General features: G+C 33.4%; 2 protein-coding genes across 2 annotated transcripts; one reads left to right on the top strand and one right to left on the bottom strand.

Annotated features, from left to right (window-relative positions):
- Positions 1-413: 413 nt before the first annotated feature.
- On the bottom strand, positions 414-5,908 carry LOC132558388 (epimerase family protein SDR39U1-like). The gene is made up of 6 exons (XM_060222937.1): positions 5,836-5,908; positions 5,192-5,298; positions 4,575-4,660; positions 3,780-3,901; positions 3,282-3,428; positions 414-1,863 (listed from the first exon to the last, which is right to left on the bottom strand). The coding sequence occupies exons 1-6, from the start codon at positions 5,852-5,854 to the stop codon at positions 1,424-1,426; spliced, it is 921 nt and encodes a 306-aa protein (XP_060078920.1). The 5' UTR covers positions 5,855-5,908; the 3' UTR covers positions 414-1,423.
- A 482-nt stretch (positions 5,909-6,390) lies between these two features.
- On the top strand, positions 6,391-18,069 carry LOC132558382 (E3 ubiquitin-protein ligase AMFR-like). Its single transcript, XM_060222929.1, has 14 exons — positions 6,391-6,776; positions 7,276-7,368; positions 8,103-8,267; positions 8,582-8,734; positions 9,191-9,231; positions 9,492-9,624; positions 9,871-10,004; positions 10,982-11,092; positions 11,310-11,497; positions 11,962-12,074; positions 12,772-12,897; positions 13,494-13,565; positions 13,925-14,223; positions 14,869-18,069. Exons 1-14 carry the CDS (start codon positions 6,462-6,464, stop codon positions 15,053-15,055), a joined length of 2,130 nt encoding a protein of 709 aa, XP_060078912.1. The 5' UTR covers positions 6,391-6,461; the 3' UTR covers positions 15,056-18,069.
- Positions 18,070-19,357: the final 1,288 nt, after the last annotated feature.

The raw sequence follows: 19,357 nt of genomic DNA on the forward strand, positions 1-19,357 counted from the left end.
TCAAGTCAGGACTTTTTGGTTAAGAAAAGACATGAAGATTTAAACACATTCAAACTTTGTGATCTTGAAACTTGGTGAAGGTCATTCATTTGAACAAAGTTGGAAGCTGGTCATCCCAGCATGCTACATGCCTAATATCAGTATGCTGGACCTTTTGATAATTCAGAAATCATTTGAATGAAAATTTATGCATGGTGGACAGCATACCATGAAGGACGAAATACGATGTCTATCTATGCTATCGTGTCCCTTTGTAGCTTTCATCATTTGTTGTCCCCCAATGATTTTTAAGGAACTTTTTTTGTATAAATATTTTGCCTGCATAACTCTATAAGACTTTGTATGTGATAAAAATTTAAAACATTAAGAATAAATCAACTGAAGTTTTTTTCATGAAAATTCATAGTGACCATTTTATTGAAATCTTGATGTTTACAATTATTCAGCTGAAGTAATACTGAAATGAAGAAAAATATTGATGCACACACATTTCAAACAAACCAAAAATAAATAACTTTTGTTAATAATGAAAACCATCAGATTGTTTTGTGTAAACTTCCATACAGCTTTAAGTAATGAAAGTTTCATAAATGCAGACGTGAATGTAAATGCCTTGTATAACTAGTGCTAGTTTCATATAAAGATCACAGTTCTAATTGTTACCTAACAAACAACATGCATAAGTAATGTTGGTCTTTATGTCTTACTGTCTTTAGATTTATAAGGTTGAATGGATAGGAAATAGTTTAACTTGTCAAAAAGTTGTGTGCAGGTGGTCCATGTAAGCATTGATGAGAAAACTCAACTTGGTCTCTAAATTTGATGAATTTAATAAGACTGATCAAAATGTTATTTGACCTTGAACTGTAACCTTTTAAGCCAAGGTGAAAAAGGAATGCAACCTGTGACATACTGTTTTGGGATAATAAAGGTTAAATGTCTTTGAAACTACAACAGAAATTGAAGAATTGTCAAGGCTCACACTAGATGTACCCAGTTTTGTTTTGTTTCATTTTTTTTTTTTCAAATTCCCTTTTTGAACAAATAAACATTAAAACAAATCCTGAAAAAGAAAAGAAATCTTCAGACTTACTTGTGTATTACCTTTAACCTCTCCTATGACCTAAAACTTGACTTTTCAAGACAGGATAACATCTTGATGATACAAACACAGCATAACATGTTCATGAGTATTAACATAATATCATATCATTCCAATCAAACAGAGTTAAAAAATGTCTTAAGATCCTTCTTTGTCAGTTGAGTTGAATATCATTCATAATGCTGTGTATAAATAAAGGAAAATCTATATCACAGAGTCAACATGATTATTGAAACTTTCCAAAAATACTTTCTTTCATATACATGACATACCATAAAAGAACAGTTTTTCAAACAGCCACACATCAGGATATTACACCAATCATGCACTCCTTTTCAAGGAAAAGTTTGCTACAGCTGCTTTACATGCTTCATTGATATCAGTATATTTGTACTTATATCCATTCTTTAGTGTTTTTTCAGGTGAAACCTTTTGACCTTCCAGAATTATCTTTGCCCTTTCAGATCCAAACATAACTTTGATAACGGCTTCGTTTACAAACCCTGGAACCAAAGCAGGTCGCCACATGGATTTCGCCAGAGCTTCAGAAAATTCTGTGTTTGTTACAGAGTGTGGAGACACACCATTAAGTACACCAGTGACTGAGTCTGTTATTATTCCATGGTGAAATATTCCTGCCAGGTCATGGACATGTATCCATGGCAACCATTGTGTCCCTTTTCCGATTTTTCCACCTCCGCCAAAGTAATAACTTGGGTACAACTGCTGAATCATTCCTCCATCTCCTGCAAGTACTACACCTAGACAAAAAAAGATAAGACATAAGTAAACAAAATCATTGGTGCATACAAAAGTAATGAGAAGGAAAGAAATATTTCACCAATGTGCGAGAACAGTGCATGGGTTCAGCTGTATTTTAGGGAATACGATGTAATATCTATTGTGGATAAACAGAATTTTTAAGCACGTCTTTGAGATATGGAGACATTTCTGGGACAGCCCTTTAGGTCAAAATTCAAAAGTGGGATAGAGTCAAAATGTATGACACACATCAAGATTACAGGAATAAAATATGACAATGCTGAGGTTAGATTGGTATTTCTTTTCTATGAATAAATGACTTGAAAATATGTTATGTGAAATATACTAATTAGCTCTGTTTGGAGAAAATTTGTCCCTATTTTGGGGGAATTTCTCCATGTTTTCAGTATATTTTCTTGATGGGGAGTTTGTTTACATTCAGAGGGGAAAACATACCACTTATGGAATACGTTTTCCAGTAGTAAAATTGGTCTAATCCATACAAAGTTTGACAGAATACATGACTGATATTTTAAAAGGTAAAATATCTATAATAAGTAGTGTTAAATGTGTATTTATAAACATGTATAGAACCTTATCAACTTCACACTACTACACCTTTTTCTCCATAAAGAAAGAGTTATAATGAATATCAAAGGCTCACTAAGTTAGGATCTCATATCTGTTTCATAGCCTGTGATTTGTGTAACCCTTGGAGGTAAAATACTAGATGCAGTATACCACTTGGCTAGAGAGAACTTATCAAGTCCCGGGTTCAAATCCTAGTATAGGCATTCAAATAATGACCTCTGTTACATGCCTCCATGCAGGGAGTCAAGAATAACACCTTAACAAACACAGTTGTAACCCCTTGGAAACTTTGAGGACAAGTTCTTGTACGGGGAGATGTAGCCTTGGTAAAATACTAGCTGCAATATACTGCTAGACCAGAGACAACTTCTCTTTAGCTCAATCAGTTGAATGTGAGACCAGTTAGAATCCTAGTGAAGACAAATAAATAATGACCTCTGTGACATTTATAAAACAACAAATAATGCATTAAGGACAGTTTCCATAAATTTTGTATGCAGCGGAAATAACAGAAAGATTTGTTCTATATAACCAGATACAGTTTTTGCAAAAATATTACGATATTTCCTAAAGTCACAACAAGTAATACTGCAGCTAATATGATAAGTGTGTATTTTACTTAACATAACAGTAATTAAAGATATCATCTCCTTCTTGTTTTACAAATTTTAAAGTGTAGCCTATCAATTTCCTAGTACTCAAAGAAATATCAAAGTATAATTCACTATCATTACATCCCCTGATCAGATATGGTAAAATCAAAACGACACCCGAGTAGATCTGTACAATCACCACCAAGAAAAACCTAATGCAAGAGGATACACACCTGATCGTACTGTAAACTGGCGTGTTTTAACACATTCTGGTAATCTGGAAGCAGCTTCCCAGTCAATGACGAGTTTGGAAAGGAAGTCAAAGTCTTGTACAGGGCTGTCCTCAGTGTAAACTTCAGTGGGGCTTGGTTTATAGCCAGCTACAGTAAAACAAATTGTAAATGGTTACCACAAAAAGTACACAATGTTACTGGGTTTTCATTATTGAATTTATGATACAGATAAAATAAAAACTTTTTTATGTTTTTTTACTTTCACATTCATTTCAACTTAACATACAGACGAAAGCACTCACAGGTACCAACATTTTTATCTTTTCTTTTTACAAATTGCTCCATCATTTTCAATAGCAATATATGACAACATTTTGCCTTGACAATATTTACGGTAGTACTTTAATGATAGGTATGTGTGTTGAACATGACATCATATATAAACAATGGTAATACAAACATCTTGTTCTGAGAAAGCTGAAGGTAAGTCACACTTACCCACTCCAGATATGGATGCAAATACTTTAGGTGGAGATTTGGACTTTGCAATGTAGGAAGCTAGTTTTTTGGAGGTGTCTATCCTACTTGATCTCACTGCCTCCATAAACTCTGGGGTCCATCTACATAGAAAATAACACCTAAATTCTGGGGTCCATCTACATAGAAAATAACACCTAAATTCTGGGGTCCATATACATCACTGACAGAAAAATTACAGTATACACAGATAATTTTAAAGTTTATCCTCCTCTATGAACAGTCAAGTCATTTTGAGGTGGGACCTTCTTGTAGTAGATAATCGTTACCTTAATGAACAACATACAAGAGATCTGTCACATACCGTCCTGATCAATATGGGTAAAATATCTTGCCCATGGACACAACCACGTCAGCACAGATCAGTCCATTTCTCAGTTTCCTGAGAAATAGGAACCACCATGTTTAGGGAGCATCAAACTCCAAATTAGACTGCATGAGGCTATGCACAACATTCAAACTGACCCAGCTATTCTGACCCTTTAGTGCCAATTCTATACAGAACTTTGTCTGATGACCTGATAAAAAGCACAAAAATTTGATGGCGCTAAAAATGATTATCAAATGACAAAAAAAAGTCTTCACTTCTGGCATCTGAATGTTATTTTTCAAAGTTGTTACAGAAAATTTAGATCTATTATACTATAAAGTAGTTGTGATTGAAGGTTACAAGATGGTGAAAGGTAAAAATATTTTTTTTGTGAAATTGGACTATAGCACTTATTACCATCTGGGAAGGTAACGAAACGTTCATACCTCTTCAATGGGTTGAGTATGTTTTCTCCTGCTACATTTACTACTGCTGTTACATCATCTTGAATGCCAAAACGTTCCAAGTCATTCTGACAAGTAGAAAATATATTACATACTAGCAATAAATATTACTTTACTGATAAAATTCCTTTTATCTTCACACATTTTTTTTATTGTTTTGCTTGATTTTTAATTGTCAAGGTTTTGACAAAAACAATACACAATGAGATGTTACGCAAGTGCAGCAGTTGATAACAATACTATTACCATTTACTTTAATAAATTCATATCATCGTCATCACCTACTAGTAATACAAGATAAAATTACTGTATAACAATTTGATGATAATGCTACATTCTTGTGCAATTATTATGTCATTACCATACTATTATTCACCAATCCCAGTCTTATAATAAGCCTAATTTAAGCCAAGAGTAATTGATTAACCCCTAAACTTGTTGTAGGATATTCCATATTTTCAATTCTGAACAATTACATGACAGTGTTAATATAAATGGATTAAATACCACATTTAATTATTTATCCTATCAAGAGCTCAGGGACCCACACAGGGTTACTTGTGAAATATTGGAAGGAGGTGGACTTTTAAACTATTTACCCAAGTTTGAGTGTCCTTGCCAGGTCGTCTGGATACTAACACCACTTTGTGTCCATTGTCTATGAGTAATTTCTTCAAGTGATGTCCCACCAAGCCAGTCCCACCAGCTGTAAAAAACATGTTACAGTGTACATGCACATGACCAAGAGATTCTTTAGGCTATTAAAATATAAAAAAAAAAACGGTAAGGAATTTGAGAGGAGAGATAGTATTTATTCATTATTCAAATAAAGTGTCTCTGATGTTTTATAACTTTTCCATCCTTTAATATTTATCTTTACTGTACATTATAAATAAATAAATAAATAAGATTTTATTTTCAGTTCACTGGGACTTCAATATTAAATAATTTACATACCGGTACATGTATTTAAAACCACGTTATATAGTAGTTAGGTTGTCATGTCTGAAAACAGTAAAACGAACATCTCAATATTTCAGTGTCATGTATGGTGAAATTTTACCATGAATTGCGTGATCACTAAAAAACATGTCGAAGGGTCCGACAGCGGGTTTTGACCACTAATTTGCCGGTGTATTTACCTGTGATTTTTAACTTACTACTAACATAACAGCACTTCTACACATTTACATATTATATGTTTTTGTGTTAAAAGTACCATCCTTTAATCTAATTTACTCACCAATAATGACCTTCTCCATTTTTGCAATTGAAACTAGGAATGCACCATAACAAAAACAGTCTGTGCTTGTGGTAAGTTACTGTGCGTTTCGCTTGTTGCGCGCGCAACTGTCATCGAGACTTCAGGCAACCAGGCTCCAAAATTTGCTGAGGCAATTTCGATTTTTTTTTATTTTACCTTTTAAATGATACAAAATTTAATGATTTAACCATTATCATGAATTACTGTAACTTTTAAAATAGGATATGAAAATGTTCACTGTACATAATAATACAAGATTGAAATCACTTTACTCTAACGATTTTAATTATATATCCGCATTGTTTTTTTTAATTCGAAACTGACAAAATAAAAATATATATATATAAACAAAACTTCAAGGTTGAACGGCGTTTCAAGCATATATTGATGTCAAATATGTAAGTATTTTTTTGTCGATTTTAAACTTCATTCATTGTCCATGAGAGTTGGTCAATCAATACCCAATAGAAATACGAAACTAATAAAGGCAGCTTTATCTGGAACCAAAATAATGTCGAAATTGCCTGGAAGCGATCACTCGGTAGTTGTTTGACAGGATTCACACAAGGAACTGATGAGAAGACAGTCGTCAATAACATAATAAGATGCCGGTGGTGTATCTTGAGCGGCTTCCATTGCCAAGTCTTCAGACATACTCGGCAATATCTGCAATTTTGTTGTCTTTTTCGGTGTTCTATGCGTATCAAGTTGTTACCAGTGTTGAGGAATTTTCCAAAGTTGTGACAGCAGCCTCTGTTGATGTCCCCGATACCAAGGATGACGTGGGACCTACCCCAGTCGATGGAGGGGAGGCTTCGAGTATTGAACCTGTAGAGGACTTAATGAACTTTACGTTGCCTTATGATAATCTCGGATTGAACATTTTCCATGTTCTAACCACAGAAGGATGGTGTATTTGGGTAAATAAATGAACAATTGAATAATTTTAATCTCAATAATGTATTGTAGTAAGAGCATGATAACACTACATTCAGAATATAGTCTGTGTCATTATCCTACCCATTAATCGATTAAGTTAGTTATTAGTCGGTACATAAGCTTTTGCAGCTAAACTACTACCGAATATAACAATAACTAAGTTATATGTATTATGAATGTTCCAGGAATAACTATAAATAACACGTGTTAGTGGTTTTATTCACCTATCAATTAACTGGATATGCTTGTTGTAATGGTTGTATACACTAGAGAAACGTGAATATATAACTTCACACAAGGAAAATCAAAAGCACACGTTGAAATTGTTTTAGCTCACATACACTAATATTAGGCAGTGATGAGATGAGCAACTTCTGAGTAATCAAAATGCCAAGGGTCATTACAAACTTTGTCTATTGCTCTGTTTTTGTTTATACACCTTTATACGCTTTCAACTGACAATTTGATTTCTGATTTCAGACACTGGTCAATACTGCCTATTGCTGTTTGATTTTATTGGGGAAAGCAATACAGAAACAAGTATTTGGTGACCTAAGGGTCAGTGAGAGGCAGGTAAGTACTACTTAGATAATTATATTTGCAATTACTGTGTTGCAAGTAACACTTTTGATGGTTAAGTGTTGTTGCATTATCATATCTGAATTCTGTATCGGTTATCTTTGCATTATAAAGGTTGTAAATTTATCTGCTAATCCTATTCCTAGAACTTGAAATAGGGATATTGTAACTAATTCTTGGCTATCAAAGATGTTAACTTGTAACCACCATAGGAATGTAATGCTTGGACAGATTCTGAATGATAAGTAATTCTAAATTATAATATTTGAAAATGAAAAGGGACTTGTTATTTATACAAATATATATATATATACATAAACACTAAGTTAGTTATATGAAATTGACAACCTTTTCATCCATGAACAGGGTTGGGAAGATTTAAGATAGAGGATAAAATTTGTTACACTTAAAGAACCCCTTTTTGTCATCCTCGGAAAGTAAAAGGATGATGAGGCAAATTCATGTATAGTGGTACAAAAGGGCGAAAATAACTTCAGTCAAAATATCTGGCAAATGATTATAACAACTAGTTGCAATTACACCTCAGACTTATGTGTTGTGTTTTAGCTTCATTGTTCAGATTCTTTATCTAAATTTATGCCGATCTGGATAACCATGATTCAATATGTGCAAGATTTTTTTTTTTTTTTCTTTTCATCTTGTTTAACACAAACTTCATTAAAACTTATCTGATTTAGATGAAAATGGTATTTTTGATTTCCTTGCAGCATTTGAAAGATCGAATATGGAACTTCCTGTTCTACAAATTCATCTTCATTTTCGGGGTGATGAATGTTCAGACAATGGATGAAGTGGTGAACTGGGTGGCTTGGTTTACCATTCTTGGCTTTTTTCATCTCCTAATCCAGCTGTCCAAGGACCGGTTTGAATATGTATGTCACATTCTGTTAATCCTCTCTTGATTCTGGCACAGTCTGTTAAAAGGACAGCCATATATTTTTAAACGGGGTTTGTTAACATTTAGTTTTAAAGTTTTGAAGATAGGTTTTCTTCATATAACATTTCGTGTTGCAGAAAAACATGAACACATATAAACCATAGATGAACTAACCAAATAAATTTGCTCATCCAGTAATCGTTTGGCAGACAGACCAGTTATATAATGATTTACATAACGCAATTAAAAAATTTTCAAATGTTTATAAAATGCTTCCCAGTTATGTTTGTATGAAATTATTTTTTTCAGGTATCATTCTCTCCAGCAACACCTCGATGGTTCCATTTGAAGTTGATCTCCCTCCTGAGTGCGGTGTTACTGTGTAGTGCCGTCCTTGTGGTGATCTGTATCTATGTTGGCATGTATGCTGGATTCACAATCTTAGCCTTTATGGCAGCAGAAGTAAGATATATTCAACAATTAGCCCACCCTATCCTATAGATTTACTTTGCACCTACTTAAGGGATAAAAAGTAATAATTTTGTTTGTTTGAATGTGTGCTTTTGTACATGCATCCATGATAACCTTGTGTACGAGATATCTCATGAACCCCTGAACAGAGATTTGGTTCATACACATACAAAAACATCATACCACAAAGGTCTACACCTGATTGAAATTTGGTGATTATTTATCAAGGTTAAAGTTGATCACTTCATGATCCAGAGGTAGGGATATAATTATGTGAACCCCAAGCCTGCTCATGTTGTTTTTATTTTCTAATTCTTTTGTTAAGTTTTTTTGAATATTTAATAGAAGCACAATCAATACCTTATAATAACAAGAATTTTCCAAAAAGAAGACATATTTATTTATTTATTTACAAATTAAAAATGTTTCTTGCATTATATCTTGCAGTGCTTGATCCTAGGCTTTCGGACTCTCTACGTTATTCTTCGGTATGTTTTCTGTATTTCTTGTTAGGTGTCAGAATAATTGTAAAATCAATCAATACTGTTTCTTTATTTAATGTTCTTATCTGAATTCATTTGGTATTTTAAAGGTGATATACATTTTTTCTTACATGTGATCTTGCTATTATAGAGTGTGAGAATATTGCTTGCTTTGTATATTTTGATGTAAACAAATAATTCTGTCTGTGACTAATATATAAAAGAAAACTCTAGGTGTGCAACATGTATTTAATATTTGACTTCAGATATGTGATACATCTGGTGGACATGAATATGGAGGGTGTATGGGAGAACAGGACAATCTATATCTACTATGCAGAACTTGTGTTCGAACTCTCGGTTCTCTCTGTGGATTTCGCACATCACCTACATATGCTGGTATGTGTTAAAGGTTTTATGCTATGCTTATTTTGCAGTTCAGTAATGTATGTAAGCTAAGTTTATCATTAGATGTTCATGATATTGAAAAACAAGTTTAAAATAAGCTTCAAATATCATGTTTGCAAAAATACTCACCCATCTCTTTATCTATTTTTAAAAGTCTTTAGAAGTGCCAACAAATGCTTTTTTATTGCTCTGATGCCAGAACAAGATATGCAGTGTTTTCAATGTTTATTTTTTCAGCTTTGGGGTAACTTTTTCCTAAGCATGGCAAGTCTTGTGATCTGTATGCAGCTCCGTTACCTATTCTATGAATTCCAGCGCAGAGTCAGAAGACACAAGAACTACCGAAAAGTTGTAAAAAACATGGAGGCTAGGTAACACGCCATGATATTTGATTACCCAAAATGTCATCAACTGTTGACTTCTAGTGACTTGTCAATAAAGCAAACACAAACTAAATGTCTATTGGGAAGGGCAGACAGTTTTAGATTCTAGACACATTTGTAATGCCTGTGTGTCAATCATGCTCCTTTTGATCTCTGTAAAACTATACTACTGAGAGATCTTGATCATACCTTTGTTTACCTTGAGAACTGTTCAAAATCTGATCAAGATGAAAGTAAAGTCAACTATCAAGTGTCATATTAGTACCTGTATATCGTACATCTTTTACAGCACTTTTGAGAGAAGGAAATTTAGAAATAACCTACAGTCGATTTTAGAACGTAAAATACAAGGTGAAACATGCTTGGTCTACCTATCAGTAATTTTCAAGATAAGTGTCATTCATGCTTTGATCTGTATCAACCTTCTGCTAATTTTCTGGAACTAATTTTTTTATGCAATTTTACCTTTGAAAATTTCAACATTACCAATGATACAGTGGTAAGTTTTGTGGCATATAGTGCTGTTTGAATGAGATTCATCGGTTTGGCATAGGTATAGCAAGAGAAGGAATAAATGAAACATCAACAACCCACAGATTTCCGCCAGTATAAGAATGTTATTGGGACGAAAAGGTGTCACAATTTAACAGCTGACTTAACACTTTCTTCTATACATCAATAAGTGAACGGTCATCAAGACTCGGTCATTTACACTCTTTGCTTCATAAAAGAAACGGTTGTTTCAGAAAGCTCTCAAAAATACAGTTTGCAATCATCGTTTGTGTTGAAGATAAACATCTTCTGAAATGCTGTGTGAATATCTTTATTTGAAACCTTTTTCCACAGCCTTTTTAAGTTATCTGTAGAATGACCCACTGTCATGTTGCTGACTATAGGCTATGTCAATTGATATTTGCTGGTCAAAATATCCATATTTCTTTAACTTGAAAGTTTTTTTTTTACAGATTCTCAATGGCTACAACTGATGATTTGAAAGAGAACAATGACAACTGTGCCATATGTTGGGAGCCTATGGAAACTGCCCGCAAACTTCCATGTGACCATCTCTTTCACAAGTATGAACATGAGCCAAATGCATTTTGTCAATATGACAGGAGATAAGAATCTTTTTAAAATATGTAATAAAATGTAAATGCAGCATGTGAAAAAAAATCAACTCTTAGTGATCTAGAGAAAAGAAGTGGTGTTTTATTAGTACAAAAAAAATATCATCTACATTATCTTATTTAATGAATAAAACTAAAAAGTGAGATTGATCATTTGTTGTGACAGTGGCTGCCTCCTTTCTTGGCTAGAACAAGACACATCCTGTCCAACTTGTAGGACAACACTCAATGACAATCCACAGGAACAGCCGCGGGAACATGTTCCTGATGAGCGGGGTGATGCCCCCATCAACCTACCTCCTCCAGGACAGCCCAATAACCGTGCCTTAACCAATCACTTCTTTCACTTTGATGGTACAAACAAAACACATCTTGTTCTCTTCGCTTTCAATTTTAATTTTGATAACCAACAATTTCTTGAAATCTCTTTAGATTTTGAACTTATCCAAATTGTTTTGTATTTTATTGCATAAAATGTAATTTTTTCATCTTAAGAACTTAATCTATTGTTAAATAAAAATTTCTACAAATTTTATTGTACATGCAGAAAATGTAGCTTTCGTCTTTTTAAATTTTTATCTCATTAAATAACCATTTCTTCAAGTCTGATTGTATATTAAAGAAAAAGCTATTATTGTCTTGTTGCTCTTTAAGTAATGACCTCATACCAACCATTTTTTCAGATTAGATAGCACATACAAAAATTATCATTCCTCATGTCATCAGATTTGAAGATACTTTTCGAAAATCCTTATGTACTTGCGTCAGACAAGATTGTCTCATCTGTATCTTCACAACTTTTTGTATGTATGTGATAGGGTCGAGATATGTGAGTTGGTTCCCCAGTTTTTCGGTTGAGGTGACCCACACACAGCTACTGCCCCAAGGTCAGCAGTCTCCACCAGTCCAGACCTCTCAGCTGGACAGCATGGTAAGCACTTCAAAGTGTACAACATTTAAAAATGTTTTATCTTAGCTCTTTTTGTATTCCTTTAGAAAATAAAGCAAGTCAGAACATAAAATTTCAATCATCAGAGCACAAATTGAGAGAAACAATACTTTTAGTATATCTGTATGTATGAAATGAAATAAAATGCTGCTGAAACTAACGTTTATCATAGTCAGGAGCTGTGGGAGGAGCTCTGTGTCTTCCACTCATTTCTGAAGATGGAAGTGGGACATGAATATGATTCTGGAATTACATCCATAATTTATATGAATTAATTATTAATGAATGGTCTCGACAATGTAGTTTCTGGGGAAAAACTAATTCTGAAAGGTGTATACCTTGAATTCTTACTGGCGGTTATATAGATAAACATTGTGCCTTATCCACTACTGTTGTTTGAAAATATATATGATGGTAAACAGAAGTGCCAATCACAGCTAAAACAAATAGATGCAATAAACTATCGTTTTAAATCTTTTGTCTAAAAGGAAATTTTCAAAAGAATAGAAAATGTAATCTATGGTTGATATTTGGTGAGACTTCATTAAAGTCAATTTGTGGTCCTGTGATCCTTGACAGCTATAATTTAAACATGATACACTGAATATTTACCATTGATTGTTTAGAACAGTTTGCAGGTAATCAATGCATGGATAATTCAATGTTAAATGAATTCTAGGCAAGACAGGTGGAGACGGTTTTCCCTCATATACCTCTGAATGTTATCATGGATGATCTGAGACAGACGAGGTCTGTTGACTTCACAATAGAGAATATCCTGGAAGGACGTGTGCAAGCTCCCTTGGTAAGTTTCCTTGGCAGTCGAAATAAATAGATCTAGTGATGACTGATTTGACTCAATATTATATTATATGTCTGAATGTTTGTCTCTGATTGCCTTGTCCAATTCTCTTTCTCTTATGAATAGTTGCCAAATTTTGTATATGATAACTTCTAACCAACTAATATGGAGTTAACATTATGACATATTAAAATCAGGTTTCATACTTTGCTTTGTTACAGCTCCTTAATTCCATTGTATCTCATTGTCTTGTATCCTGCCCCACCAAAGTTATAAATGTTTGATGTATTAGCTTGAATATTCTGTAATTTTTATCCCCCATTATTTTATATGCTAGGGATTAAATGTTACAGTTGTCGTATTTATTTGGAACCAAATTCTGTTCTGCACTGAAAGTATCCCTAGTGACAGTATTTCTATTGGGGACTTTGATCAGAATGGATTAAAAAGAGTTCATGTGTCGAGGTTTAAAGTTCAAGGTCAAGACCTATATTACTTTTTACAAAGAAGTCACATAATTTACACTGGCATTGGTGCAGTGTATCTTTTGTCCTTTTTCCTGTTTATTTTGTCATGATTTGAGTTCACAAATATTTCAGCCCAGTACTTTGGTGACAAGAGCAGCCCTTGGAGATGCAGAAAATCCCCAAACAGACGACCCTGCTGCTTCTGTGAGTGTCTTGTGATCTTTTCACCTATGTATATAACTTTCTTGTTCCAGTACGATGAGTCTCAAATAAACAAGGAAATATTCACCTAGAGTTGTTTTTAGCCCTTAAATACTTAAAAACATATTTTTCTGCTTTAAAATCAAACTTTAGTCCAAATAATATCTTTGACCTATTTGCAATAGGATGAAACAGGCAAAAGTTTACTAGTAATCCGTGGGGAAAGTTTCCGCGTATACAGTATTCTGTGACTCTTCAATTACATTCACAGAAATATGAAATCTATTCAGAATTTCTGTGGAATTGGGTTCTCATTAATGTTACTTAAAAGATGTGCAAGATATACATTTTGATATTAACAGCAGCTGACTCTTCCTACCACCATATCTCGGTCCAGTGTTATGGAAATTGAGGCTGCGACCACTGCTCATCAACAGGATGATCAGTACAGTATTCCCGATCCACAAAGCAGTTATGCCTCTCCTGACCCTCTAAGTAGTTACAGCACTGTAGATCCTCCTAGTGCTCAAACTCAGCCCCAGTACCTTTACAGAAGGGATGAGGTGCCTGCTCCTACTGGTAGTAGGTTCTCGAAGTCAGCCAATGAACGGGAGGTGATGTTGCAAGATCGGAAGAACTCCATGTTGGAACAGGCAAGACGGTAAGCTGTTTATTTCATGATGGAACATAATTGTAATGCTGTAGTTTTAACACCATTTTTTTCTTCTATAAGATATGTGTAGTGTTTCACCTATATCTAATTATGTTTTGATAAATCTTAATAAATATAAACAACAAGAATAGATCAAAGTGAGTTTGCATATCAGACTTTGAAGGCAAAGGTTAGTCTTGTTCTTTTAGTGAAGTTTATACAGTCACATTTACAATTTCATTTAAGGCATTTTTACAATGGTCAGGTTTGAAGACACACAAATTTTAGGGCCGAGGTCATCATTACTTTATAAGATTTTATCTTTAGCTTGATCAGTTGAGTGTAAGACTGTGAAGTCACAGATTTGATCCATAGTGGAATAAATAATGACCTCTGTTACATTTGCACCCATTTAGGGACCCTGGAGGTGTTTACAGAAATTCTTAATATACCTCATAAGCATCATTGTTACCCATGTAAATTAAAGTTAGACATGAGTCCTGTGTTCAAACACCAGTGAAGGCATTTAAATGAATAATGACCTGACTACTGCATTTCCTTAAAATGTTCGTTACAAATGCAAAAATAAGCCAAAAAAAAGTCTTGTATTTTCGGAGAATTTGATGTTTAGTTGTGTTTTTATTTCTTTGGCAGACGTTACTTGGAGAAGTGCAAACCAAAACAACATGAAGACCTTTCATCTTCAGATTCTGATGAGAATCAGGAGTGCTCTCTATTACAGAACAACAATTCTGGTCAATCAGATAACAGAGCTAGACAGCGAGAACTGGCCTTTCAGGCTGCACAGAGGCGCATGCGCTTGAATGATGATGCAATCTAGGTTTAGCTTGAATGATGTTGACGTAAAGGTTCCACTTGAATGATAACAAAGTCTAGGTTCTGCTTGAATAATGATGAAATCTAGGCTCTGCTAGTAATAAATATTCACAGTAATAGGGATTTCATTCGTAGTAAAACTGAACATGACTTTTTGATTAAAAGACATTTTTACTGATGTCTCATCAACTCATAAACATGTATATAAAAGAATAAAACACCAACTCATTTTTTTTCCATACATATTTTAAAATTCAACTTTATAAAGAGCACCACTTAATAATGAGAGGCTTATTTAGAATTAACTACAAATCTTAAGTACATCAGTGTTGTAGACTGTTAATCAGAATGTCTTTATCCATTCATGTAAATTGTGATATGTACATAATATAAAATACTTCAAATTGTACAGAAAACATGTTTATTTGAAAATAATATGCAGTATGTTTTTTCTCCAATTTTCTTGAAATATTTATATATGTAAATGATGATTAGAAAAGTCTTTAATTGACCATTGCCATATGAAGATACATTTTGTACTCATGATTTTTTGTTTGTTGTGGAATTTTTTAGTTTCTGCCTGAAAATCACTGACAACATTGCTGACATATTAAAATACATTACAATAATTATTGCAATCATGTTTTCTAAAATTCATTTTGATGTAAGCTCATTTTTGGATTTTTTTTTTTTTTTTTTTGAAATTTGGTGGCAGTTTTATTTGACACTTTGATGTAATCCTTTTTTCATTAAATTCTGTAATTATCATGTTATACATACAGTTTCTCATTTCTGGTTTAATTACTCCTTTATGTAAACTTTTTTTCTGGCACTAAACCCATGTCTGGTAATAAGGCTACCCATACTTATTACAGTTGAGTTGAAAATCTAATAAAAAAATTTGTTTGTCTGATGATAAGTCCATATCCTTGGGCTTATCACAGAATATATACTGTAAAAATAGTTGAAATTGTACATTGTTGCTCACCATGTTCACATGTTCTTGTTTGTGAAGATTTTTTTAACAAATTGACTGATATATTCCTTTGTGAGTGTGAATGCTTTACTGGAAGCTTTGCCATGGACCAGTGATTAAAAATAATCTGGCTTCTACGGTACCGTTTTATAATTCCAATGCTACGTGTCATTCCAACTGTTATACATCACATGTGAAAACTTCCATACATATCCCTCAATCAAATTGAAATCAGATCTCATAATTTCCCGGCATTTTCTGTAACTGGTTACATATATGAAACAAGAGGTCTGATTTTAATTTGCTTGTTGTTCCATATCAGTGTGAACGATTGTATGTGATTTGGATTACTCCTTCACTCCCTAAATCATCCATCAAAATTCAGGACATTTAATTGGAACTTTCAGACCTTGGAGATTTCTTTTTATTTTGAAAAAGTATATATGTTTTTTCTCCCCCAATTTTTGTTGCCATGGTAACTACACGTAATTGAAAATGGCATAAATTAGAGCATCTAAAAATATTTCAATTTTCATGAAGACTATATATAACAAATGCTTTATATTAATATCAAACGAAATTGTGCAAGCATTGATATAAGTTTTTTTGGAGATCTGATTTTTAGATCAAAACTATCAGAAAAAAATGTCATGGCTGAATATTTGGATACTGAAAAAGAAACACCTGTTTTTCAAAATTCAATAATGTGTTGAGCTTTGATGGAATTTGGGACCAAAATTTCACACTGTGCAAAAAAAATCTTTGTTTTGATTGCATTTTAGACCTTTAGTAAATTGATTCTTTAAACAAGCAAGCACCAAAACTAATTTTGTTGCTGTTGTTATGTTGATATATATATACATACACATTATATATTGATTGTATGAATATAAGTCAGTTTTGTGTGACACTGCCCGTAATGTGCAGTAATAAAGGAAAGGAACAGTTGTATTAGTATATCAAGATAAAATTTTTATTTCATTTATTAATGAAAGTATGCTTGTTCAGTAGTGTCTGAAATTCTGAAAAAAAAGTTTAAAATTTTGACTGAAAAGCAATATCTAAATCCTGCAGAACCTTTATCCTAATATTTCCATGATGAATTTGTGTCTTCATTGTAATTTTACATAATTCTACTTGTCATAACAGGCACCTAATTACATTAAGTAATTACATTCTATAAATTTCTACCTGTTGTAAATACCAGCTGCATACTTCGTACTTCTACCTGTCTGTAAAAGCCAACTAAGTGACTAACATCCTTATTTCTACCTAAAGAAAACCCACATACACAGTAAAGCCATTCTGATTCATGATTTCTATCTGTCTGTAAAAGTTTTGTATAAATCTACTTATTACTATTGTTTTGAATTCCTGAACAATTTCAGGTTTCACTTAAAGAAATCTGATGGTGATGACTTTCGAAGCTACTCTGTTTGTAAGACCTGACTCTAGTCTTTTTAGCCCACCATCTATTCAAATAGATTTTGGGTTATTCAAATCGCCCTGCGTCCGTGGTCCGTCGTCCGTCCGTCCATCCGTAAACAATTCTTGTTACCGCTATTTCTGGAAAAGTACTGGATGGATCTTTCTCAAATTTCATATGCAGATTCCCCTTGGTCCCTAGTTGTGCATTGTACCTTTTTTGAACTGATTCGCATTCAAGATGGCCAACAGGTGGCCATCTTGGATTTTGGATGTAAAACTTTGTTACTGCTATTACTTGGAAAGTACTGGATGGATCTTTCTCAAATTCCATATGCAGGTTCCCCTTGGTCCCTAGTTGTGCATTGTACCTTTTTTTGACTGATTCGAAATCAAGATGGCAGACAGGTGGCCATCTTGGATTTTGAATGTAAAAGTTTGTTACTGCTATTTCTTGAAAAGTACTGGATGGATCTTTCTCAAATTTCATATGCAGGTTCCCTTTGGTTCCAAGTTGTGCATTATACCTTTTTGGACTGATCCGAAATCAAGATGGCTGACAGGCAGCCATCTTGGATTTTGAGAGTAAAATCTTGTTACTGCTATATCTGAGGAAGTACTGGATGGATCCTTCTGATATTTCATAGATATTGGTTTCCCTTGGTCCCTAGTTGTGCATTGTACCTTTTTTGGACTGATTTGAAATCAAGGTGGCCCACAGGCAGCCATCTTGGATGTCGACAGTAATACAGCACAAGCATATTGTCCATTATCCACCTGTAACTGACTGCTATCTTATAATACTTTGGGATCTTTTTCAAATGATATTTGCTAATAGATGCTTAATAAAAATATCATGTGCCATCATTGAGTACATTCAATGAAGACCAGTTCATGAACATTTACAACACCTGTAACACACAAAAAAAAATAAACAAATCATCAAGAACTGAAAACAGATCCTCAAATGGTGGGCGCCAAGATCCCTCTGGGATCTCTTGTTATAACATATCATGTGATTACTTATAAAGATAGATATATACAGATTTTTCGCTAACTAACTATATTACCCAAGTTCCAAATGAATGAAGCAGATGACTGCTATATTATGCAAGCCAGATATTCTTTACTATTGTGTTGTTGTTGTTGTTGTTGTTATATAAGATATACCATACAAGTATATATTCATTAAGAAGAGAGAAATAAACAAATACCTGGACTCTATATCATAAAAAAAATCTTCTGCTTAGATTTGAGTGCTTATCAATGTTAAAATTCGGAATCAAAATGTGATTCTACTGTTGCAAATATTTGTAATCAATAAGTATTTCATCAAATTTAGGTGCTTAAGTGGTGAAGGCATCAGGCAATTTTTATCAGTGGCCCCCCACATAGTTCCTGCCCTGTGCGCAGTAATCCCTAGTTACTGGTTGCAGGTTGGTGGTTTTTTCTCCAGGAACTCTGGACTTTCTTCCACCACCTAAACCTGGCTTATCTTTAAATGGTCCTGTCAATTACTAAGGATGTAAAGCAACTGTACACAAATTCATCAGATTTAGACTGATTTGTGTAAGAAATATTGATATTTTATCAGAATTGGAAAAAAAGCTTTAAATTTAAGATCCAGTCATAATCCAGGGGCTGGTGTTTATTCATGTGTACACTATAACTATATTTATCCATGAAGATAGATTCTTGGGTCATACTTATATATGTTATTTGTATATCTTATGTTTATATACCTGATTTGTATATATATGTACATACCTGATATTTAAAAACACTGTGGTGCTTGAGAGAAATATTTTTTTGAAATTCCATTATAAGATATTACTAAGAATTTATATAATGCAGAGGTTGATGACATGCTTTGCCTTGCAACATCAATGTTAGTGATTTGATTAC

The sequence above is a fragment of the Ylistrum balloti genome, unplaced genomic scaffold (genome assembly GCF_031769215.1).
Source record: "Ylistrum balloti isolate Yb309-2 unplaced genomic scaffold, AGI_CSIRO_Ybal_v1 Utg370786, whole genome shotgun sequence".
In the NCBI taxonomy this organism is placed as follows: Eukaryota; Metazoa; Mollusca; class Bivalvia; order Pectinida; family Pectinidae; genus Ylistrum; species Ylistrum balloti.

Excerpts from the sequence above, each read along its gene's own strand:
- LOC132558388 (XM_060222937.1), bottom strand. Across the intron at positions 3,429-3,779 it reads TGCATCCATATCTGGAGTGG|CTGGCTATAAACCAAGCCCC; the intron begins GTAAGTGTGACT and ends GTTTTACTGTAG. Across the intron at positions 1,864-3,281 it reads CCAGTTTACAGTACGATCAG|GTGTAGTACTTGCAGGAGAT; the intron begins GTGTGTATCCTC and ends TTTTTTGTCTAG.
- LOC132558382 (XM_060222929.1), top strand. The coding sequence starts at position 6,462 with ATGCCGGTGGTGTATCTTGAGCGGCTTCCATTGCCAAGTCTTCAGACA. Across the intron at positions 10,005-10,981 it reads GTAAAAAACATGGAGGCTAG|ATTCTCAATGGCTACAACTG; the intron begins GTAACACGCCAT and ends TTTTTTTTACAG. Across the intron at positions 11,498-11,961 it reads TCACTTCTTTCACTTTGATG|GGTCGAGATATGTGAGTTGG; the intron begins GTACAAACAAAA and ends TGTATGTGATAG.